Source organism: Xiphophorus couchianus, chromosome 6, assembly GCF_001444195.1.
Source record: "Xiphophorus couchianus chromosome 6, X_couchianus-1.0, whole genome shotgun sequence".
Lineage (NCBI taxonomy): Eukaryota > Metazoa > Chordata > Actinopteri > Cyprinodontiformes > Poeciliidae > Xiphophorus > Xiphophorus couchianus.
In genome coordinates, this window is record NC_040233.1 from 28,393,677 (window position 1) to 28,418,415 (window position 24,739).

The 24,739-nt window shown below is 38.6% G+C and overlaps 2 protein-coding genes and 1 pseudogene across 6 annotated transcripts; 1 reads left to right on the plus strand and 2 right to left on the minus strand.

The window, feature by feature from the left end:
• Nucleotides 1–627: 627 nt before the first annotated feature.
• On the minus strand, nucleotides 628–24,676 carry LOC114146327 (gastrula zinc finger protein XlCGF7.1-like). 3 transcript variants are annotated; one of them, XM_028020295.1, is made up of 2 exons: nucleotides 24,348–24,676; nucleotides 628–1,997 (listed from the first exon to the last, which is right to left on the minus strand). In XM_028020295.1, the coding sequence occupies exons 1-2, from the start codon at nucleotides 24,544–24,546 to the stop codon at nucleotides 1,240–1,242; spliced, it is 957 nt and encodes a 318-aa protein (XP_027876096.1). In that variant the 5' UTR covers nucleotides 24,547–24,676; the 3' UTR covers nucleotides 628–1,239. The 3 variants fall into 3 exon arrangements, with proteins under 3 accessions (XP_027876096.1, XP_027876095.1, XP_027876094.1); XM_028020294.1 differs by lacking the exon at nucleotides 24,348–24,676 and adding an exon at nucleotides 4,008–4,607; XM_028020293.1 differs by lacking the exon at nucleotides 24,348–24,676 and adding an exon at nucleotides 4,008–4,607 and having other exon boundaries at nucleotides 628–2,000.
• On the plus strand, nucleotides 14,432–21,062 carry LOC114146252 (zinc finger protein 343-like). 3 transcript variants are annotated; one of them, XM_028020173.1, is made up of 3 exons: nucleotides 14,432–14,938; nucleotides 15,903–16,172; nucleotides 17,523–21,062. In XM_028020173.1, exons 1-3 carry the CDS (start codon nucleotides 14,653–14,655, stop codon nucleotides 19,727–19,729), a joined length of 2,763 nt encoding a protein of 920 aa, XP_027875974.1. In that variant the 5' UTR covers nucleotides 14,432–14,652; the 3' UTR covers nucleotides 19,730–21,062. The 3 variants fall into 3 exon arrangements, with proteins under 3 accessions (XP_027875974.1, XP_027875976.1, XP_027875975.1); XM_028020174.1 differs by having other exon boundaries at nucleotides 14,433–14,938; nucleotides 15,903–16,151; XM_028020175.1 differs by lacking the exon at nucleotides 15,903–16,172.
• Nucleotides 19,746–22,588, minus strand: LOC114146291 (zinc finger and SCAN domain-containing protein 2 pseudogene; annotated as a pseudogene).
• Nucleotides 24,677–24,739: the final 63 nt, after the last annotated feature.

The following is a 24,739-nucleotide window of genomic DNA, read 5'->3' on the forward strand; positions in this document are numbered from 1 at the left end:
GTTTCAAAATCAACACTGCAATTGGTACGAGCACCACAACCAAATCCCATCAAATAAATATGACTCATATTTCAGACCTGGAGTTTTAGTTGATCAGACTGAACTGGAAGTTCAGTCAGTAAAGAATCAGTTCAAAACTAACCTGTTGCTCTGGTTCACTAGCACAAACGTTAAGAGGGAACATGTGGGAACTGTAATCCTTCACAGCAGATCATGTCTGAGTTTTAAATAAATCAGAACCAGAGATGGCGGGTTGTTCATTTACGTGTTTTGTTACGTCCCAACGGCAGACATGGGGCCACGCAGCACACCTGCCAGGTCTGTGTTTATTATCCAAAGATGGGACTGATCTCTATGACCAGCTGTCCCTAAGATGGTTTCATCAAAGTAAAATACATTGTAAGTTTTCTAAAGGTTCAGTAGAGTTTCTCTGGATGGATCATCAAAATGAGCTTTACCTGTTGAGACTTTCTTTAATGTTCCTGGAAACCAGGAACATGAAGAGGCTGAGGTTAAACTCTGGCTCCTCATTAACATGATGATCTTTAGTTCAGAATGAAAACATCATTTCACATGAAAATCATTCACAGGTTGGAGGTACGGCTGAATATATCAACTGCAGTAAGATTCTAATTACATTTCTGGTTTATTCAACAAAAACCATGAATAACACAAAATTAACCACAAAGGAAAATATGATTTACATCAGATGTTAGCATCAGTGCTAACGTCCCCGACTCACTAAAACATGAACAGCTTTACAGAAAACAATACAGAGCATCTGTACAGCAAACATAAGATTGTAAATTACTTTAAAAAGTCCAAATATCAAACAGTGAACATAAGTTCTGGTAGAACCTGCTATTCCCATCAGCCACTAACCAGCCTGGGTTCTCCAGAACATTTGACTAAACTACTAATTTCCTGATAATTATGTTAACTGATCAAATTATTGATGTTATTTCTGATTTAATGTATTTTTCTGTTTTAAATCATAATGTTTTTAATTCTGTTGGAGTTCTGTTTTACTGTTATAAATGAGAAAGCTGATTGTCCAAATATTATTTATCCTTCAGGAAAAATCCACTGCAATTTCAGTGGTGAACATTTTCACCATCAAGAAAATGTTCACCATGGTGACAATAACTAAATTACCAGATGTCTATTTAATCCATTAGTGTGGATTATGGCTGCCTACAAAACCCCATTTAAAAAACAATAATTCAGTCTTCCTGAACATTAAACCAGATTTGTTTCCTCGTCTTTATGTGATTTTTTATGGCTGTACATTCCATTGGCTGTCCTGAATTTAATTCCACATACTGTACATGAGAAAGGTTTCTCACCTGTGTGTACCCACATGTGAGCTTTGAGGGAAACTTTGCGGGTGAATATTTTACCACATGTTGGACAGGAAAATAGTCTCTCTCTGTTGTGTTTCCTCAGGTGGGAGTTCAATGAGCTCAGCAGGGTGAAGCCTATCCCACATATTTCACAAGTAAATGATTTCTCCCTTGAGTGGGTACGCATGTGATTATTCAGGCGCCGACGGTCAACACAACCTCTGCCACATATTTTGCAATAAAAAGGCCACTCGCCTGTGTGGATGCTTATGTGGCCCTTTAAATGAGTTTTTTGAGAGAAACCTTTTCCACATACTGTACAAACAAATGGCTTTAAACCCAAGTGCATTCTGTGATGCACCTGAGAATTATACTTTGATTTAAAGGTTTTTCCACAAACATCACATGTTAAGGATGAGTAGTTATGACAGAGTTTTTTAGTGTTTGGTTCTACTTCATGAAAATCCCTGTCCTGACCACTGGGTTTCTCCAGAAGGTTGACAGGCTCCTGTCTGCTGCAGAGTTCCTCCGGTTCATTTTTAATCTGTGAAGCTTCTGGTTCCTCCCGGTCCAGACTGGATGTCCCCTCAAAACGCTTTTGGACCTTCTGCATCGGATCTTTCTCATCCTTCCAGACATGTTGCTGTAGGATGTCTGCTAAACAATAAAAACACTATCAGTTCATATTATATTTAGGGAAACAGCCGGAAAACATATTTCTAAAAATAAGTAGGGATGCACAAAGTAAAATCCATGTTTTCAATAATTAAAACCCATCAGACAAACAGGTTAGGATGAACAAAAGGCTTTCAGCTGTTATGAAAATACTGCATAAAAGAAAAAAACTTTAAACAAATTTTCCTTTGCATCACAGCCGTATTTGAGGCCTTTAACTGGCATCTGTCTCTTTAAGAAGCTCCTACTCTTTCTGACAATCCCCCTTATCCATGTGATCAAACAATGCTTCTCCATGCTGCCGTTTAGGACCGTTCTTAGGATAGGAGTAGTGTGTATGATGAGCTCAGCAGACTCTCAGACAGAGGCTGAGTGGGGAAGAAGCTTGTCAGGAGACTGCAGCTCCACGGCGGAGCTGTGGGTGAAACGATGAGCGAATCACAGAATTTAATAAACAAAATGGAATCCACAATAAAACGAGACGTTTCACAGAATTAGCTGGTAATACAGGAGAGAAGGGAAGGATATACGGTAGTTTCTGTAGAGTTTTGGCTGCTGTTACCGTCACGCAGCGAGGCAGCTCCTCTCCACATGGACTGAACTCTGAAACACTGACGTCTCCCAAAAAAGAAAGGTGAGCACAAGGTTGGGGACCAGCGAGTTTTAGGACGCGTGAGAAAACTTTTCAGTACAGTTTGTCAGCACACGGTTAAATAGATTCAATTACTGAGAAACAGAGAATAAGCTAACTAGCAGCAGCTAGTTAAGCCTGCTAACCAGAACATTTACATAAATCAGTGGAAGTGAGAGCTGAAGGTTCTTGTTGCTCTCTGGCTGATATCAGATGTTCCTGGAGGGAAAATATAGAAACTTTGCTCATTGTTGGCAGATCAAAGCAAACCGACGGTTATTCCTTCAATGGAAACGTTTGAGTCAGTTGGAAGAAATAAAAATGAACAGATTCTGATCAGATCAATATTTATGTTAAAAACAAGATCTGATCATAATGTTCTTTAAAACGATGAAGGAAAAACCTTTTAAAACTTGAGCTGTTGTTCCACATCAGTCTGTTATATGAACAGAACAACAGTTGACCTCTGACTCCTGATTTCATTCATTCACAACATCATTACATCCTTTTGGTTTTGGTTTAGTAATAAATATAATGTCCTTTCAGAGAGTCAATCTCCTTACAGCACTCACTTTGTACTAATATTCACTTTTTGCTTTATTTATTTTGTTTTCTGCTTTATTTCCTGAATTTTCTGATTTATTTCTCAGATAAATAAAACCATGTGTAAAAATAGAAACAAATATAATATCTAACGTTTTGTTACATCATTTGAAAGCAAAGATTGTAGCTGAAAAAATAAATCATCAAAACTGCATTCATGTTTTGAATTAACAAATGTTTTAAATGTTTTTATGGGTGTGACTCGATTTTTATAATAACTCATTTCTATCATTATTAACAATTTCTTCTGTTTTTACCATTAATCTACCAGCTGACTGTAGACAACAATCAGTCCTTGTGGTTAAATGTGACATATTTAAAAAGTTGTTTTAATGTTTATTAGTATTCATTGTCTGGAACTATAATTAGTTTAAAGGAACTTAGCAGCTTTCTAGTTTGATCCAGATCAGAAGAGCATAAGAACTGAATGTTTTGGTTCTGAAGGTAAAGAGTAAACCAGAACCAGAACCAGATGGTAGAATCTTTGTCCTGTGAAATAAATTCTAATCATTTCTCGCAATTAGAAACTGATTTTGCTCTGTATAGTGTAAACTAGAAGGCATTTGTTGTAAATAAACTGAATAGAATAATGAATCCCATGATGTCATCTGAGTTTATTTTCTCTTTCAATTGTTGATACAGTTTGAAAAATAATCGTCTGTTGCATCCGAGCTAATAACGGTTCGTGTTCAGCCCAGTTAGCAGCAAATATCTCTGTCTGCATTTAACACATCAGCACCTTCATCCAGACCCACCAGAACTTTGTCTCTGCAGCTCCGAACCGATTCTGTTGAGTTTTATCTGTGGTTTCCAGTTGATCCCCATCATCCTGCGCTGAGCATCGAGCTGCTCCTCGTAGCAAATGATGGTTTTTTCGACCTCAGTGAAGATTTCTTGAGCAGCAGCAGTTAGTCTCTCTCTGATAAAATCTCTGAGATGCTGAGCTGAAGACATGGTTGCTGAAATATTAGCTGAGAAACGATAAAACAACCGTTTTCTAACTTCTAACTTTGCTATAATGGCGGATCGCAAGTCCGTGTTGCTGCTTGAGCCTTTTTTCTTCTACTTCCGCTGGGGGTCACCTGAGGTCCGTTTCCGCCGCCTGCTGGGCTGGAAGGGAACAGCAAAGCCCGGATTTTAGATTTTAGCAGCCCGGGGCCCCGGAGCTTTGGGGGCCCTGAATGAGGCTTTGAGAATGAATAAGGTCAGAGTGCCTTAATTTTATCACTGGCTAAGAGGATTTTGACGGTGTTGTTGAAAAATTGTCTGTTTTGTTCTGGCAAACGTCCATATTGAATGCTTGATTATTATTGGTCCAAGTTTGACGTGTCTTTAGCATTGGGGCGGAGCATCAGGGAGTCATTCCTCACATTTTCATTTTCTCTTTCCAGCGCAGGGCTGGAGCGGTGATGAAGAAAATATTCAACAGGATTTTTAAAATCTCATATTAACATGGATCAGAACCATTGTTTCCCTCCACTTCTCAAAACGTTAGCCTTGCTAACAGCGGCTCTACGGTCCATCAGACCCCGCAGCTGTGTCTGATCTGGTGCTTGCAGAGTCAGAGGCGGTGGAGCGTTTGGGTTCGGGCCTTCGGCCTGAGCAAGAAGCAGGGAGCTGTCAAAATATGGATGTTAATTTTAAAGCATCGGAACAGGTTGTGTTTGTAGTAATGGTCTTCACATTGATTGGTCATCAACAGTTCTACAGAGAAATTGCTATTAAAAAAAAACAGCAGCTATTCACCAATTGCAATTTTTTTGGCCGATCACCAATCTTTAAAAAACCTGAGTTGCTGATTTTTGGTGTGTCTGTGTTGCACTAAGTAGGTAACCATAGGATTTCTGTTGTAAACACTGCAAATGGAGAGTTGACCTGGGGGCAGAACTGTCCTTCGCTCTCTAACGGCAGAGCAAAGGAGGACAGAGGCTGATTTTTAGAACTGTGTAGGTAGATAATGTTGGTATCATGGTTATACCGTTGTGCATAACATGCAGTTTTAGGTTACATGACAGGCAGTTTGTAAATTTATTTATAAATTTTAATTAATTTATAGTTTGCCGTCTGCAATGTTGTTGCTGTAAACAAGTGATTATTTGGCAGTTAATCAGGACAAAATCCGTTGTTTTGTGGGATTTTTTGTCCCTATACTTTAAAATATTTTAGTTTAATAACACTCTTTATTACTAAACCTTGCTAAATAGATGTTAGCGATACTATGTGGGATTGAAGCAGCGTAATAGCGGTGTAATATTAGTGAATATGAATCATATCCTATCATTTCAGTGACCTGTGCAGTTCGGTGGACACATTCTGGCTGCATTTAATAAAGTCTGTCATACAAAAAAGAGTCACACTGATCTGTATTTGTCTTTAATTTAATTCCAATAAAACCTGTTTCCTCTGTCTGATACTGTTTTATTCTTACAAACGCCTCTGTATTTAAAATATTTTTAACCTGTAGGATATTCAGAAGTGATCTTCTTGTGGTTTCGTCATGTATATAAATTGTTCCGATGCTAAGCTAACCACAACTCCTAAGCTTCCACTTCAGTCCCATCACTTAAATAATGTTATCCAATATATTTAACATTAACAACCTGCTATAGTTTTCTGATTGTAAACATGACGGTAGCAGCTTTGGACGGGTAGCACAGACAGATAGACATATCTATCTATCCGTGCTACGGTAGAAAAATCTGACAAGGTAGCGCTGATAGTCAGAACACTGGCATTTAGCTATGCTATAAAGATGCTACGAGTCAGAGCCCCAACATGCTGAAAATGTCTTTTTTCTGAATGTGAAGGAAAAATATATTTATTTTCTATTACACTTTTGGATCATTTCTGTTTTATCCTGAGCTTTAGCCTGTGTAGCAGGAGTCATTGGAGTTCTCCCAGTCTGACCAGCAGACTGAAGCCCTGCCTGTGGCCAGTGTTCCCAGTATAATAAACACATAATAAATAAATGTGTTTTATTCTTTCACCTTTTGTGTATTTTTAAACATCTCAATTTGAAGTATTAGTGTATTAATACGGCTTATGTAATGTAATACTCTGTTAGAATTATTTTCACTCTGCTGTCAATAGCAGAGTTAACAAACTGTAATCAGTTTTCCCCCCGGAAAAAAGTAAGAAAAATATGTAGTTTAATGTTTGCCAATGATTTATCAGAGCCATTGTCAAGTGACAACGACATTGGTAAATCAAAAGTCATTTATCAATAATATATTTAAAAAAATAAGTACAAGAAAATATTTTTTTTCTTGTCTTGAAATGTTAAATGTACATTAAATGATGGAGTCATGTAAATATGTTCTTTAATAAAACACTGTAAAAGTGTGTATTTGTTCATCAATGTCAATTATCAGAATCATTTCTATCAAATAAAAACATTCTGCTCTTTATTCAGAAATCCCCCAAAACAATTAATCACATCAAAAGTTAGAAACTCTGTTTTTAGTCATTTATTTTCTTACCAAATATATTAGTGTGAGAGAGAGAGAATGTGTCAATGACAGATATTAACTTAATGTAGAACGTCACTTTCTGAAGTTCGGTCCATTTACTGCTTTCTGGCACATGGGCCACATTCAATATGGCGGACGCTGTGACGTATCTCAGCAACGGGCCGACCCGCTCTATGACGCGTCGGCGTTTTCATGTCTATGGGTAAATCCGCTATGGCAAGCCGTTTTAACATAAATTCGGTTTTGCCGCCCTTACATTCCAGATATCTTAAACCAGGGGTGTCAAAGTCAAATGGACGGAGGGCCAAATAAAAAATTTAGCTACAAGCCGAGGGCCGGACTGATCGAATGTTCATTGAAATTTTTTTAAATGACGCATATAGTCTAGTGAACCTAATTGAACCTACTGAAAACCTAACAAATATATTCCAATATGATCAGATAAATAAAGCAAATCTTATGGCTCTGTCAGTAATCTTTAATTTTCAACAGACACAACTGAAATATTTTTAAAATATAATTGGATTGAAATACAATAAAATAAAGTGCAAAAATCTATTAATCAAAAACAGCACTTTCATCAAGGAGAAGTAACATGCAGTGAAAACAAATATTAAACTTTAACTTTTAAACTTGAACTGAGTAAAAACTCTAAATATGTGATTGCACAGTAATGTTCACTTGTTTGAGGTTGAGGGTGATACTTGGTGGTGTCCCATCTTTTCCACAAGTTCATCAATGTTCGGGGTAAGGCTCTGAGCTGAGGAAATCCTCAGAATTGAGTGAAGGTGTTCAGCAGTAAGTTGACTTCTGTGTGATGTTTTGTTCAGGTTCATCAAAGAAAACAGTTGTCCCTTCTACACGTGTCGCCGGCGACACATCTAAATTTGCAGTACCGTAATTCCGCCACACGTAGCGCTAAGTGGAAAAATTCCAACGGTTTCTGAAAGGGGAGACGTTGCACTTTCCAACAAGTATCGGGTTAATACTGTAACTTCGCAGCTGCAGCTGCAGAGAGTGTAATTAATCCGGGGGGCACTCCTTTAATAGATGGTATATTTCGGCAATAACTTGGTGGATATTGAAAGTTCCGGTTGTTATGGATACATGGGTAAGTACATCATCTCACAGAACATTTAAAGAACTACTTACAGTTCAAATAAGGAAGGTATTTTTTTTTCAGACGGGGTGCCGGCTTACTGCGGTCTGCGGGCCGGTTCTAATAATAAATCAAGATCATTCCAGGGGCCGTAAAAAACCTTCTCGCGGGCCGGATGTGGCCCGCGGGCCTTGACTCTGACATATGTGTCTTAAACTGTCTTATGACTAGACGTTTTAGCGATTTAATATATCTCTAATTACATTCTGACTAGTCGAAATGACGTCAGATTTACCATTGACTTGTATGGAGACGTCAATTCAAGATATCTACAATGAATTATTGACTATCTGAAATACACATTTCAGATATCTACAATTAAATTATGACTAGGCATAAAGTAAATTCAAGATATCTCGATTTTAGTTTTGACTAGTCATAATTCTAATTAAAGATATCTTAAATGACAACATAATTCAAGATATCTTAAATGTATTTTTGGATAGGAGAAATGTAGTTTTGACTAGTGAAAAGTAAATTATAGATATCTTAAAAGCAAATAATGACTAGACAAAACTAAATTAAAGATATCTTGAATTGTAATTTTGACTAGTCAACATTCCTTTTAAGATATCTCTAAAGGAATTAGAGATATCTTGAATTATTCAGCTTTTCCATTTAAGATATCTTAAATTGACATTCTGACTAGTCAAAATGACATTACTGATATCTTGAATTAGCACTGTGTCCAGTCAAAACGTCACAGATTTATGTAGCATTTTGGCGGACAGGCCTTCTAGCCTTAGGCTACTTTATTGTGCTAGTCCGTGGTCCACAATGAGGTCAGTCCAGCTCAAATGCTCGTGTTTTTATTACAATATTCAGCGCTGCAGCTCGTGCTCGACATAAATTAAGAAATACAGATAATTTATTCTCTGCAACAAGAAAACATTTTCAACGTCAAGTGAAGGTAAGTGGATGTTCAGATGTCGGTTCTAACTGTAGCTTACCAGGCTACGTTAGCTTCGTGCTAGTGGAATAAAGAAATATTAATTGGGAAAATTTAAGTAGCCTATTTAGTTAGCACTGGAGTTGCTATTCGCCCTATAAAATACGAAATAGTCCAGTATTTTGCGTCCCGTATTGAAGCGATTTGTTGTGTATATGATTTGTTCCCATCTCGCACCAGCAGCGGGCGAGAGGCGGGTACACCTGGACAGGTAGCCAGTCCATCACAGTCTTTGTTCATTATGAGAAATTACATTATTGGCTTTCACATTTTCATTTCACAATTTTCATAATCTACATGAGAAGCCGTGGTGGGCGTTCCTTATTGAAACTTATGAAAGGTGGTATTAAGGAAGAATAATTTAACATTAACTTTGGACAAAACGTTTGGCTCTTTCTTCCTTAAAGTCCCGGGGTCCCTAGCGGGCGGTGCTGCAGCTGGAGAAAGTGAAACAACAACAGAGCGCGTTGACGTCACAGATCACAGAGTTTAATCCCATACAAAGCAACGCATGAATCAATTAACAAAACTGCAGAGGTACAGAGATATGCATTGATTTCCTTATACAGACAAAGACAGAGAAGACAGATCAACAAAACGAAGACAAAGACAGACAAAAAAGGCAAAGACGCGTCTTTGGAGAGAGCCCATGCAAAAAGCAAAAAATAGTGGCCGCTCTCTGGATTTTTAGCGCTGACACGAAATTTTATACTGAGTGGGTGTTTCTTCAATTTAATATATTCAATTAAGGCGTTCCGTTCTTCGACCAATTAGAAACTCCCGTAGGGACTCAGAGAAACTTAAGAACCTCCCTGATTTACGGCAAAGATTGGAGGGCCATCTGGTTTTTGTCTAAGCAAAAGGGCGGACCACTTAGTGCTAATCCCTGTCTGGTACGGGTGGATCCCTGGCTCCGAAAGGTCCTGAGATGAGATTTCGCAGATACCTCTGAAGTCTCTTCCCCCAAACTCCCGTACTTCTGCCCCATCGGAATGCTAATTTTATGGCTCTGTGTGACAGCGGGAGGCCCCATCCCACATCTCAGACAAAACCTGTTCCAAATAAGAGTATTGAATATAACTTTTACACATGCTGTAAGATTAACTGTATTAAGCACTAAAAATAATCATTTTTTCTCAACAGTGGCAACCCCTTTTTTAATTTAGACTAGGGCTGAAACGATTCATCGAGTAACTCGATTACAAAAAATCCTCGAGGAAATTTATCTGCCTCGAAGCTTCGCTAAATTTATTGTATTGTAATAAGCAATGCTGTTAAATACGCAGCACACTGGTCTAGCCGGAGGGTTTTTGTGTTGCACAACGCTACCACTTCCGTTAGCGCCTGGAGCACATGTGCTAAGTTTGTAGCTATGGAGGGAACCGGAGAATGCTCAGAAGGAGAACCCCGAAAGCGACAAAAAATGTCAAGTTTGGGAACATTTTAGGCTAAACAGAAAGGACAACACAGCGCAATGCATCCACTGCAAAGCAGAATTGGCGCACCACAACAGCACGACATCAATGTTGCAGCATCTGAAGAGAAAACACCCGCTACATGCATCCAACTCGTACACGGTTGCCAACAGGTAACGTTTATGTTCTCTTTGCTAACTACGTTGTGTGATAATCTGCCATGTTATAGATGTAAATTGAGGCACATTATTTTGCTGACGTTACATCTAAACATAGCAGTTACTTAACCGGGTGTAGTGTAAATTGTATGTGAGGGTGGAACTGAGAGAAATTATGCAGGACTTAATGGAAGTTTGTTAATAAAAATACGCAGCAACAGATTACAGGCATAAGCTGAAAAGCATTTATTTATTGGTGTCTTTCCATCCTGAAAAGTTACAGTCTTTTCTTCTCGCTACTGTTATGTATGAATTAGAAATTTTTGATTAATATTTTTTGTAGTAATTCTATATTTGTTTATACCTAAGCAATCAAGAATAAATAATAGCATCGTTTTAATAAAAATAGCAACATTTTTGCATTTTATCATGACTAGTTAAGGCTGCAGAACTCTGTACAAACTCAAACCTTTACATTTTGAGTAAGTTTATTTTTTTCCTAACATATAGATTACATTCTGTTTTCCAATACATAAAAAAACATTTCACTGCATTTAGATTTTTCTGTGATGGTTAAAAATAATGCTTTTAATTAAAGCATCCTCAAACTCACACATAAATGAAAGCCTTAAATCCATAAATAAAATAAAACTGAAACTAAAGCTGCTATCATAGCAGATGAGCTGTCAGTGCAGATTCCAACTTAATAATATTAAATGTTATAATATCCAAATTAGTGCACTTGAAATATATTTAATTCATAACAAGGAATAAACAAATAATCATTACATTGTGCTTCTTTTCAGTGAACCGAAGAGTCATACGTTGGACAGCTTTGTTCAAAGGCTTCCAGGATGTTCGGTTGTTCAAGCAGCTGAGTTCACAAACAGCATTTTAAATATGATCATCACAGACATGCGACCGCTGTATTCTCTGGTTGCCTTAACTTTTCTATTTAAAGCTAATGAATATTTTTTTACTCTTTTGTGTTAGCACTGAAAAAAGCAAGGAATTTGTTGCACCTTAGACTTAAAATATATTGTATAAAATGCAGTATTTACTATTTTGTCTAAACTTGTTTTATTTTTAAATCAAGTATTTTCTTTATTTATCTTTTCTGTTTGAACTTTAGAACAAAAAAGCAAGAGATTTGCTGTACTACTGATTTGAAACTTTACTGGAGGTTTAATGTTATTGCGTTATTATCAATAAAATGTTAGAGTTAAATGAGTTGTTTACTTAGTTCTTTTACGTGTATGTGTATTACTCACTGAAGATAAATACATAAACTAAAAGCTGGAGTATAGACATTTTTATAAGCATATTTGTGAGCCTGCCACTTTATTATTTGAATATAATTTAATATCTTAGTATAACTTTTCTTCAGGTTAAAGCAAACTACTGTTACAAGTAAACTTTCTAAACTACAAACATTTAACTGTTAGGGATGCTCAAAAAGGAGATATTGGACTGATCTGGACTAACTGGTGTTATTGCAGATTTGCCAATAGTTTATATTATAAATTTTTTTTATCCGATTACTCGATTAATCGTAAGAATAATCGATAGATTACTCGATTACTAAAATATTCGTTTACAACAGCCCTAATTTAGACATTAATTCAGTAACGGAAAACACTAAAACATTGAGTCGCTCATAATCCTCATATTTGGTTCAGAAATAAAGCCAAGTTATCAAATAATTTAAAACTATAGAGGCTTTTCAAACCTCAGGAATGACAAACTGGCCGGCAATCAGCAGCGCTCCCAGCAAGTTGTCTCTAATCAGCTAGAAAATAAGAAACAAAATACAAATAAACTAAATAATCTAAATTTTAAGATTTAACTGAAAATGGAGAAATAGCTCCTACAATGTCTTTAAGAGTACCTGCTGGATACCTTATAACAAAGGTAATAATTGCAACATTTTGTCTTTCAGAAGGAGAATGCCCTTGAAATGATACTGGAGTTTGCCAGAGCATCCACGGTGCCTCCACTGGGCTTTCCCCATCGTCCACAAATTGAATTCCTCCATGAGGCTAACAAAATCTTCCCAGAAGCAAATACTTGCCTTATAGTACTCCACCTTCCTGTACACCCAGATTATGAGTCTTTCACAAAGTACATGACAGACGGGATGCTGCAGGCACCTACCTTTGGTGTTGCATAATCAGCTAATGAGTGTAATAACCAGTTCTTTTAAAAAAGAGTTATGTGTTTTAAAGCAAGTTATAGTAAAGGTAATGTAGTGGCCAAACTTGGAAAATATTGAATTGTAAATGCAATATTTACTGTCTTTTTAACCACTTTTTTGTTTCACGATTTAAAGGTGGATGTTTGAGCCACACTGCAAAAACAAAAGGTCTTATCAAGTATTTTTGGACTACTTTCTAGTGCAAATTTCTTAGTACATTAGAGATAAAACTAATATACATGTAACTTTTCATCAAGACATGAGCTTGTTTTAAGTCTAATTATTTAGCATTGTTGAAAAAATAGTTACATTGGCATATTAATTATAACTGAACATCTTTCCCTTGCTATAAGTGAACTAATCTGACAATGTAATAAGTTCTTCTTCATCAATATTAAGGAAAAAATGACTTAAAACAAGCTCATATCTTGATGAAAAGTTACTTATATCTTACTTGTGACTTATTTGAAGTGATTTTTGCACTGGAAAATCTAAGGTAAGATTTATTTTTTTTTGTTTTCTGTGTAAATGGGCATTGTAGTTTAATCTTTTGTAATGATTGTTCTAGTTCATGTAATGAACTCGGCTCATTTGGATTAAAATCAAAATCCAATTCTAAAGAAGCTCAAAGGTTCCAAAAGATGCATTTGAAAAGGGGGTTGGGATATACTTGTTATTTCTACATGAACATTTCCAAAAGTAGAATTTTTATTGTTCTTTCCCTCTCCAGAATGTATATTTAATTTGTCATGTCTTTAAACACCTTAACATTTTATAATTAAATTTGTAAGGTTACCTACTCATATCAGTTCCGAGTTTTATTTGTAGTAATTGTATCTTTAGAACAATGCATTTGATCAAATGTTATTGATGTTTGTCACTCCTCAAACATAGTGACATGTACTTAAATCAATAAAGCATTTGCTATTTCTGCACAACAGGCCTGGTATTTCTCCTTCAGATCTGAAATATGATTGACTGCAAGATTAACTGACTGAAGTTGCTGCTGACTGAGCCTGGATTGGTTGGTTCTACAACTACACTAAGAACCTCTTCAGCATCAGTGGTTGGTAGTGGCCAGAGGACCACAAAGCCCCACCTTGGGCCAAAAGAAAGTCGATCTGCTCTCTTATAGCTAATATGAATAGCTGGTCTACCTCCACCACCTAAAATAGAATCATATTCAAATGCCTTAGCATAATGTTTACTTTATACAACTATTTTTCTCTGTCTGTCTATATCTGTCTATCCTCTACAGGTGTCCCTGTGTCTCCTAAGGGTGACACTATGCACTTCACACAATGTATACATTTTGATATACATAATTTCCTATTGCAAATCCATGAACACAAAGCTTTAAACTTTTATAGACGCTGGAAAGCAACTTAAAGTGTGAATCAGACATGAACCGGGGCTGCGCTTTTATTTTCAGAGGAGCTAAAGGAGGGAGCTGTAGTTCTGTGTAGCAGGTCAAAATCAAGAGCTGGCTGGCTTTACTATAGTTTCCGAAGAGGCAGATAGCTTTACCACAGTATAAAAACTACATCTGGTTATTACCTGAACTGGCCCGGGCTGCGGAATATTAATATTAATATAATAAAATCGCGCTCTCCGCATATCCCATTCTGGAGAACTCTTTCTATATTGTAGCAATTTCTTACAATTTTGTCCAAAACTGCCGGCGCCATTGAATGTTCAGGCAATTGTTTGGACAGCTCAGTACAGCCAAAGAGAGGCTTACATGCAATTTCTTACTTCAGATATCTAAAACTGTAATTCTGACTAGTCATAATTACGTTCGAGATATCTTAAATTATAATTACGGATGTATGACCCTTCCGATGACGAATCCAGTTATTTGAGATATCTTGAAAGGAATTTTGACTAGTCAAAATGTAATTGAAGATATCTTGAATTATTATTATTCCTAGTCAGAATGTAAATACAGATATCTTAAATTACCATTCCGGATAGTCAAAATGTAGTTTTGTCTAGTCAAAATCCAATTTTAGATATCTGGAATGTAATTACGGATAGTCAGACGAAACCGAATTTATGTTAAAACGGCTTGCCATAAATCAGCTGCTGTGTTTCAGCGTGACGCTCAGCGGAAGTAAAACAAAACGGCTCCAGCAGCAGCTTGTGTTGTCTTGTTGTGTTTTAGCTAAATATTCAGTAACAATGTCTTCATTTCAGCAGCTGAGGGATTTTATCAGACAGAGACTAACTGCTGCTGCGGAAGAAATCTTCACCCAGGTAGAAAAAACCATCTTCCGCTACGAGGAGGAGATTAAACTGCTGGAAAAATGCTGGAAACCTCAGATAAAACTCACCAGAATCGGTAAGAAGCTACAGAGACCAGCTAGTTCCGACCCAGAAAATAAAATACAAAATAAATAAATGAGAAATCAGCCGTTTGGTTGGGATTTTTCTTCCTGTTACCATGGCAACTGTTACCAACCGCCCAGTTGCTAGCTTTAGCAGCTACCATTTAGCTAAATTTGTATTCGGTTCGTCCGTGTTGCCGAGCTAATTTGCTTCATTTAAGTAGACTAGAACTGGAAAATAAAACCATTTAAATGATTTCAGAGGAAAAAGAAAACGCCAACAATAGTTATAAAGTTAAGCTTTAAAAAATTAGAGACCTTACATGGGACCTAACTGGCAGGTTCGCCATTTACACGTTTTTACAGAGAAGAGATGGAAAAATGTTGAGTGAAGTTGATTTGCTTTGTTTTCTTTCTCTACCTTAAATGTATTTGCTCTCTTACTGTAAATTGAATTTGTACATCATATAGCTGACTGAGGAAGCGTGATTATTAAATCATAAAGTCCTTCAATTCCAAAGAGAAATCAGTGTTTAGTTTGTTATTTTTGGAAATAAATCTCAATTGTTACTAATTGAATTTATTTGTTCTTTACGGTTGTAGTAAAACAGAAATGATCTTAGAGTGTAAACTCATTGGATCATTTGACAATAACTAAATATTTATTCTATTTGCAATAACTCATAAAATGGACTTTTTACTCCAGTTCTTAACGGTTCGACACCTGAACTCCAAATTAATATCAACATCAAATCTGAATCTGAGATTAATAACACATCACTCATCTTTTAAAATGGTAATATTAATTTTGAGAGGTGTTGGCATAGTAAGTGGATCCTTCTGAATTTTACAGAACGTAAACATACTTCACTATCCGGTTCTTCAGAGGAACAAACCAGGATGTCTGGATCAGAACCAACACCGGTTCTGGAGACGGTCATCGTGTTAATGAGTTCTTGTGTCTCCTTGTTCCTACAGACGAGCCAAAGCAGCATGTCACCAATACGAAAGACCCAGAGCTCTGGGTCGGTCAGAACCTCAAGAAGAAACCAGAACCTCAAAAAATTAGACAGAACCAGCAGGAACCAGAACCTCATTGTATTGGAGGGAAACATGATCATATTCAGATTAAAGACCAGAAGGAACCAGAGTTTGGAGAAACGGTGATCCAGTACCAAGAGGAGATCAGAAAGCTGGATATCTGCTGGAATCAGCTCACCAGAACCAGTATGAAATTCACCAGAACCGGTATGAAATTCACCAGAACCAGTATGAAATTCACCAGAACCGGTATGAAATTCACCAGAACCAGTATGAAATTCACCAGAACCAGTATAGAGCTCATCACACTCAAAAACACAACATCTTACCAATTATTCTTGGTTTAGTTTCTAGTGCAGATATCTTAGTACACTTAAAATAAGACCAAACTAACTTACAAGTCATTTTTCAGCAATATTTTCCAAATTGTTTAGAGTCAATAATTCCTTAGTATTGATGAAAAAGTAATTGTTACGTTGGCAGATGACTTCATTTGTAGCATGAGAAAATATCTTGTTTTATAAGTGAAGAAAATCTGCCAATGGAACAATACTTTTTCATCAGCATTAAGAAATTATTTACTTAAAACAGGCACTTATATCTTGCTGAAAGATATAGGAGAAACAAAACTACTTGCAAGTTAGTTTTGCCTTGTTTCATGTTTCCATCCATCCATCCACCCACCCAGACTTCCAGCTCCTCTGGGGGAATCCCGAGGCGTTCCCAGGCCAGCCGAGAGACATTGTCCCTCCAGCGTGTCCCGGTTTTCCCCTCCTCCCGGTGGGACATGAACTCCTCACCAGGGAGGCGTCCAGGAGGCATCCTGACCAGATGCTCCTCAACTGGCTCCTCTCGATGTGAAGGAGCAGCGGCTCTACTCTGAGTCTCTCCTGGATGACTGAGCTTCTCTCCCTATCTCTAAGGGAGAGCCCAGACACCCTACGGAGAAAACCCATTTCGGCCGCTTGTATCATGTTTATTAAGATATTTTCACTACAAATTAGACCAAAATTACTTGTTAAGATTTTGTGTTTTTGCAGTGCAGAACAGGTGAAGATGCTGAGCAGCTTTCTGAGCCAGGAGCTCAGGTTTTAGGCCTGTTTTCAGAACCAATAAATAGTTTGGATGGATAAGAGAGACAAAATAACTGAGGAACATCCTGCTTCTTCAAGGCAAAGTTCCAGTTTATTTGTGCAGCACATTTCAGCTACAAGGCAGTTCAAGGTGCTTCACATCATAACAACACAAAGTCATAGAACACAGCCAACAACTGAAACATTACATTTTGCCAAGTGCCATCATTAGACCTCAGATTGTTGATTCATGTTTTAGTATTATTACTATTATTGTATTGTTCATTAGGGATCAGATCAGATTGTAGAAAATATCTTAAATCTCCAGTTATTTTGCTTCATTCTAAAAATAAATCAAATATATTTGGGTCGAAATGGACTTAATTTAGACCGATGGTACCAGAGCAGCTGGCCCACACTCTGTGAATCACAGCATCAGTTTCATTCTGGGAAATTATTCTGTTGTTCCTTTCTGTTCCTCCAGACTTCCCAAAGCAACAAGTCTGGAAGGAAGAGGACGTTCTCAATGACCAGAGGGAACCAGAACCGCCACAGTTTACAGAAGAACCAGAAAATGGACCGTCAGATTCAGATTATCTGCAGTGTGAAGAGGACCAGAAGAATCCAGAAGGTTTGGGTGTGAAGGTGGATGAGGAGGATGTAGATCTTCCTCAGTTTGAGGATGAACCTCCAGAACCTCCAGAGTTTGAAGATGGTGAAATAAATTCAGAGTTTATAGATATTAAAAAGGATCCGGAAGAACCTATGAAGATCAAAGAAGACCAAGAAAAACTAGAACCTCCAGAGTTTGAAGAGAAACTAGAGAACCCAGAAGGTTTAAAGGTTAAAGCGGACGAGAGAGATCCAGAACCTCCACGAATTAAAGTCAAACAGGAGGAACCAGAACCTCCACGGTCTGACGGTGAACATGAGCAACCAGAACCAGAACCTCCACGGTCTGACGGTGAACATGAGCAACCAGAACCAGAACCTCCACGGTCTGACGGTGAACATGAGAAACCTCAGTGGCTCACTTTCCTGATCCAGAGCAGCCAGCAGATCCAGCAGCTGTTATCGACGTGTGAAACCAACGCCTTTATGGACCCGTTGCCTTCTGATCAACCAGAACCAGACAAGGAACAGCTTCACCATCAGAACCGTCCAGAACTTCAGCACCTTTTCTACTCAGGTGCAACGCTGGATACTGAGCAGATCACAGAGGAACGTAATGGATCAGAACCGCCACCTGTCCAGCAGGAGAGGAAGAAGCTCTGCAGCGGCTGGGAGGCAGAACAGTTTATGGCAGCAGGGTCTCAGGAACATGGCTGGATTGGACCAGAACCAGAACCAGAGCAGTTTCAGTGTCAGAACCCTGCAGAGGAGCAGCAAACTTTTATCGAGCTTAAAACTATTTATTCATGCGATTCTGAGCAGATGCAAGAGGAACCAGAGCCTCCACGTTTTCAGCAGCAGGAATCAGTCAGGAGTTGGGAGGAGAAACTTCTAATGGCCTCAACTTGTCAACAACATGGCTGGTTTCAGCCAGAACCAGGCGCTGGTCCGCTTCACTGTCAGAACTCGCCAGAAGATCACCACAGATTCATGGAGCTTTACGGTTTCTACTCCGGTGTGACACCAGGTCAGGAGCAGTATGGATCAGAACCCGTCCAGCAGCAGCAAAAGAGCCCAGACTGGGAGCAGCAGGTCACTCCGACCCGACCTGCAGCTGAGGACCAGAACCAGGAAGGAACCAGCTCTGCAGGGTCAGAGCGTCGTTCTCACACCAACACTGTGAAGTTCAGTAAATGCTACGTGTGCAGTGCCGTAGTGAAATCTCAGAGTTTGAATCAGCATCTAAAGACGCATCCGGGTGTGAAACCGTATGTTTGCAAGCGCTGTGGAGAACGCTTCGCCCAACATGCTCGCCTGAGGGACCACAAGATGGCCCACCTGGTGGACGACCTGAAAGCTCGGCAGCTAGCCGGAGTCAAAAGCAGACAGAAGAACTTCTTCTGCGAAATATGCAAGCGAGGCTTTGCTGAACTTGCTTTCCTAAAAAATCACTACAAAGCTCACAAGTGGGAGCAGCCATTTTGTGAAACCTGTGGGAAACATTTCACTTCTGAATATTCACTGAAGTCTCACCTGAAAATACACCAGAGGAAACGTGCAAAGCCATTTTACTGTGGGTTATGCAAGAAAAGGTTCGCTTGTCATTCAACCAAGAAATCCCACATGAAGAGGCACAAAGAACAGGAACCCATATCGTATAAAACATGGCGGGAAACGTCCAACACCACAAAGCCATTAGTCAGCCACCGAGAAACTTCCTCAGCTGCTGAGACTTTGTTTTGTAGAATATGCAAAATACTTTTTCTTTATAGGACTTCTTATATTGCCCACATGAAGTCCCACAAAAGTCCGGCCAACAAATGTTGCAAATGTGGGAAAAGTTTTAAAGATAAACAGAAGCTGGCAGCCCACAGGAAGTCCCACAAGAAGAAACCAACCTTAAATTGTAGCAAATGTGGGAAAAGTTTTCGAGATAAATCTGAAGTAGGTGCCCACATGAGAAGCTGTGGAAAGCTCTATGGATGTGAGGAATGTGGAAATAGGTTTTCCTCATGGAAGGGAGTCAGGCGCCACCAGAAAGGTGGACATTGCAGGGGAAAAGTTCAGTCTGTGAACTAGTTTTTTTTGTTAATGCTTTTCTTCAGTACTAGTGATGTTGCAAAGATGAGAAATAACTTTCTGTAAAATATTTGGAAGGTTGTTGTTTGATTTTTGTTTCGTTTTTAGATGTTGTGTTCACTGATTTACTTGCTGAGAGACCTTGATGGTGTTCAGCCGTATTTAGAGGTCTGAGGCTCTGACCTCATGTTGCTTGTTGGGACGTCCATTCCTGGATTGGAGGCTGGTTCAAATCTGAATTTCTTAACAATAAAAAGTTGCATGTTTAACATTCAAATCATCAGCCAATCCTCACAGGATTGGAGTTTATAATATGTTATTTAAATCTTCACCTTCCAGTTCATCTTTAGAAGCTTCTGCTGTGACCGACGGACGGAACAAAAGTCTTGACAGAGATGGAGGTCCGACCCGATGAACTCAGCAGATGAAGGAAACTGCTTCAGGATGATAAGCGGTGACAAACTTCTGGTAGCGTTGTTTTATTTTTAAGTTATCTTTATTGAACATTTAAACAAGCAAACAAAGAACAGATAGTCTTTATCACAAAAAAATGGTCTGAACCCATTCAACACCACACAGTCAGGGCATAAAAAAGTAACTTCTGTAATTCAGAATCAAAACTATAATGGGTTTTATTACTGCGGCAGCATCATTGAATACAGGTGAACCAGCTTTTTGTGTTTATCAGAACTGGTGTGCAGTTAATCATTCAGGCTCTCTGACTCCGACATACGGCCCTAATGTAGGGGTAAAACTAGCAGCAGTGAGCAGGACCGAAGACATTTGATTGACAGCTGACTGCATTCGCTGATTGGCTCCTGCTTTATCTCTCAACAAACAGCAAAGTATAGTTTAACTGCGGAGTGCAGACATGAAGTCTGCTGTCAGAGACCTGCTCAATATGGAGGATTGCGGGTTTTTGTTTCGATTCACAGCAGGGTGCCAACATTTGTGTCCAGGTGTGTATGAAGCCTCTGCACAGGATGTTTAATATGCAGGTCACTTTACACACCAAACTGTTGATTTTCTTTTCAATTCCTTCTGTTTAAAGTTTTTATGACACCAATGTTCTGATCAGTTGTATTTTTGAAAGTTTTGATTCTGAAATAAAAGAAAGTGTAACTGACCTGAAGTTTGATCAACTTTTAGTCCTTTTAGTTTGCAGCTTCAGGATCGTCTCCAGTCAGAATGCAAAACTATTAATCAACTTACAATAAATTGTTGATTAATGGCTTATTATATTAAAATATGTGCCACTTAATAACATCTGCTTAGACCTTCTTTCACTGTTGTAGTTTGGCCACTGTCCAGAATAAAAGAATATGTAATGGTACATCGATCTGAGGTCAAATGACTACTTCTCATTTATGTGTTTTTGTTTCATGTGGAAATTCAGTTTTCTACTTTCAATGAAGCTTTTCCCACATACTTGACATGAAAAAGGCCTCTCACCTGTGTGGGTTCTCTGGTGTACATTTAAGCGATTGCGAATACTAAAAGCTTTCCCACATGTCTGACATGAATAAGGTCTCTCACCTGTGTGGGTTCTCCTGTGAGCATTTAAATTTGAACTATGTGAAAAACATTTTCCACATGTTTCACAAGAAAAGGGCCTCTCACCTGTATGAATTTTCTTGTGAAGATTTAAATTATCAAGTCGAGAAAAGCTTTTCCCACATGTGTCACAAGAAAAAGGCCTTTCACCGGTATGAGTTTTCATGTGATGACTTAAATGATCCATTCTAGACAAACCTTTACCACATATGTCACAGAAAAAAGACTTCTCACCTGTATGACTTTTCTTGTGAGCTTTTAAATACCCCATTCGAACAAAGGATTTTCCACAAGCTTCACAAGTAAAAGGCCTCTCACTCGTATGAAGTTTTTGGTGAACTTTTAAATAGCCACTTCGAGAGAAACTTTTTCCACACGTGTCACAAGAAAAAAGCCTCTTACCTGTGTGACTTTGGCAATGCTTTTCGAAGTTGTACTTTTTATTAAAAGATGTCCCACAAATGTCACATTTGAAAGACATATTCTTGGAGCCAGTATGAGACTGACTCTGAGACACAGAGGAATTGATTTCTTCCTGATCTTTTGTCTCATCTACAGTAGAGATGTGAAAGAAAAGCTGCTCAGTTCTTGGTTCTTCACTGAAATCACATTTTTGAAGAGTAGAAGTCTCAATCAAAGCAATGGACTGCTTCTGGACTAGCTGCTCTCCATCCCGACTGCTCTGGTCCTTCTGCTCCTGTCGAAGTGGCAAATATTCTGGTTCCTGCTGCTCATGCTTAAGCAGTGAAAAATCTAGGTCCTCTCTCAGTGGAGATTCTGTTTCCTCCTCTACCTTAATCCACTGAGTTTCAGGTTCTTGCCTTCTTTCACTCAGTATCACCCGTTTCTCTTTAGCCCTTGAGAACTCAGATTCCTGACTTTCCTTTGTCACAGACGCTTCTGGTTCCATCTCTTTGTCTTTAATCCATGGAGGTCCTACTTCCACCTGGTTTTCAATCAGTGCTGTTTCTGGTGCTATGCATTCCTCTTTAGCCCAAGAAATCCTGAATTCCTCATTTTCTTCTGTCAATGAAGGTTTTGGTTCCTCTTCTTCCTCTTTGATCCATTCAGTGTTTAGGTTTCTCCGTTCAACCAATACAAGTTGCATATCCTCCTCTTCCTCTTTGATCCCTGGAGATCCTGGTTCTGTCTGTTCTTCAATCAGTGGAGATTCTTGTTCCATATGTTGTTCTTCACTCCATTGAGGTTCTGCTTCCTCTTGGTCCTCACTGGAACTCTTCCCTTGGTTACAGACTTGGTGGATGGCAGCAGCTTCCTCTTCAGTGGAAACATGTGGCTTCAGGTCTGCAGGGACAAAGAGATCATTGATATAGATTAATTGATGCCCATCTCATTTATCAGCCCGGTTATTCTCAGACAGTCTGGACAGTAAGTGTCACATGGTTCGTAGGAAATTAGTGCTGCAGAATCCTATTAATCACACATTCATTCAACTCAGAAGTGTGACAGAAGGGAAACACCTAAAACATGCAGGGCAATGGATTCTGACGACTGGAAATGGGAAACACTGCTGTAGAGGAAATGGTCTTATCCTAAAATATGTTGAATTTACACCAATGCATGCTGGCACTGTAGTTTGTGTAAATGCTACCACTGGAAATGTGGAAATGTTAACAGTGAGGGTATTTGGCCCTTTGCTGTGCTAACACACCTGGTTTGGGTTGTTAATGGCCCCTCTATCACAGTAGGGAAAATTACAGTCATGTTAGTAGTTCTAGCCAAAATGCTGGTTAGGCAGTAAAATCTAGATTTTGTTGAGCACCTGAGCAATGAGCATGCAAGAGATGTCTCTAGAAAAAATGTCTAGAATATGGACAGTTCAGGGACATTGTGTCAAAGTCAGTCCTCAACAGTAACATGTCTTTTCATAAACATGGAGTAAGAAGGCTCAACAACAAGCAGAGGGAACAATGTCTTCAGCATCAGTTACTCTTTGAACAACTCAAAGAAATTGGGTATAATGTTAGTGTGGAACTGCATTCAAGAAATTTGTACAAAGTCAGTTGGAACATAAGGAAAGAAACGGTGTGGCATACAGCACTGTCATCTCATGTCTGGTGGAGGTTCCAGACCCAGAACTGGAAGGAGGACCACCAAACATATCGGGTCAGAAAATTTTACATCTGTTTCTTCAGTCTCCTGCAGGGCTTTATTTTATTATTTTCTACTTCTATGCTTTTTAGCTTGCTTTTGCTATTACTTTAAGCTAATTAGACATATTAAATGTTGCTTATAGCCTCAGTGATTGACAGGAGATGATCCAGGGAGGAATGAGACTTTGACAGAGCCAGCCAGGGAAACAGAGCTATGCAGGTTCATAGGCTTCACTCAGAGAAAAATCTACTACAGTTGATAGCAGGCAGTCATGTTGATATCTATTTACAGATTCGATGTGACAGCAGGAAAACGGCAAATCCAGTACAACTGACAGAAAACAGAAAAGACTGGAACTGCCCTTTGTGTATTTTATCGTTCTTTTAAGCCTGGATATGAAATAGATATTTTGGCAACAGATGGGAAACATGAAATGATGATAATCTGAATAATCTCAGACTGTACATCTAAGTCTTACTACATTTATACACTCACCCGGATCTCCAGACTGCGTAGTAAAATTATGAAATATGTATAGTTTTTTTGGTAGAGTTGATCATTTAACAGAAAATAAAGAAAGATTATTGTCACCTCTTTGGTTTTGAGAAAAAACATAATCCTGAAAATGACAAACACGTTTCCTGGGTAACCATTGAACACCCATAATATTACGTCTGAATCCATTTGGTATTAAATATTTATTTTGGATATAATATATGTATGTAAAAGTAAAATGTGTGTTATAAATATACATTTTTGATGGCTAAGCCTCTCACTTTCTCTACAGTTCGAGTTGTTCCGCATGAAATTGCGTCCCTCTGTTACCGTAATGCACCATGTATGCACGAAGCTAATCTTTGACAGAGAGCTACGGTTAGCTGACTTGACTGCAGTCCTGTGACGGATCTCTGTCTGCATTTAACACATCAGCACCTTCATCCAGACCCACCAGAACTTTGTCTCTGCAGCTCCGAACCGATTCTGTTGAGTTTTATCTGCGGTTTCCAGTTGATCCCCATCATCCTGCGCTGAGCATCGAGCTGCTCCTCGTAGCAAATGATGGTTTTTTCGACCTCAGTGAAGATTTCTTGAGCAGCAGCAGTTAGTCTCTCTCTGATAAAATCTCTGAGATGCTGAGCTGAAGACATGGTTGCTGAAATATTAGCTGAGAAAAGATAAAACAACCGTTTTCTAGATGAGTCCACACAACCTGATGCTGGAGCCTTTTGTTTTACGTCCAGTTGATGTGATGCTGAGAGAAAACAGCAGCTGATTGGTTCGTTTACAGCCCCTGCAGGACTGGAGCAGCAGACCTGACCTGACCTGAAACTGTCATTAATT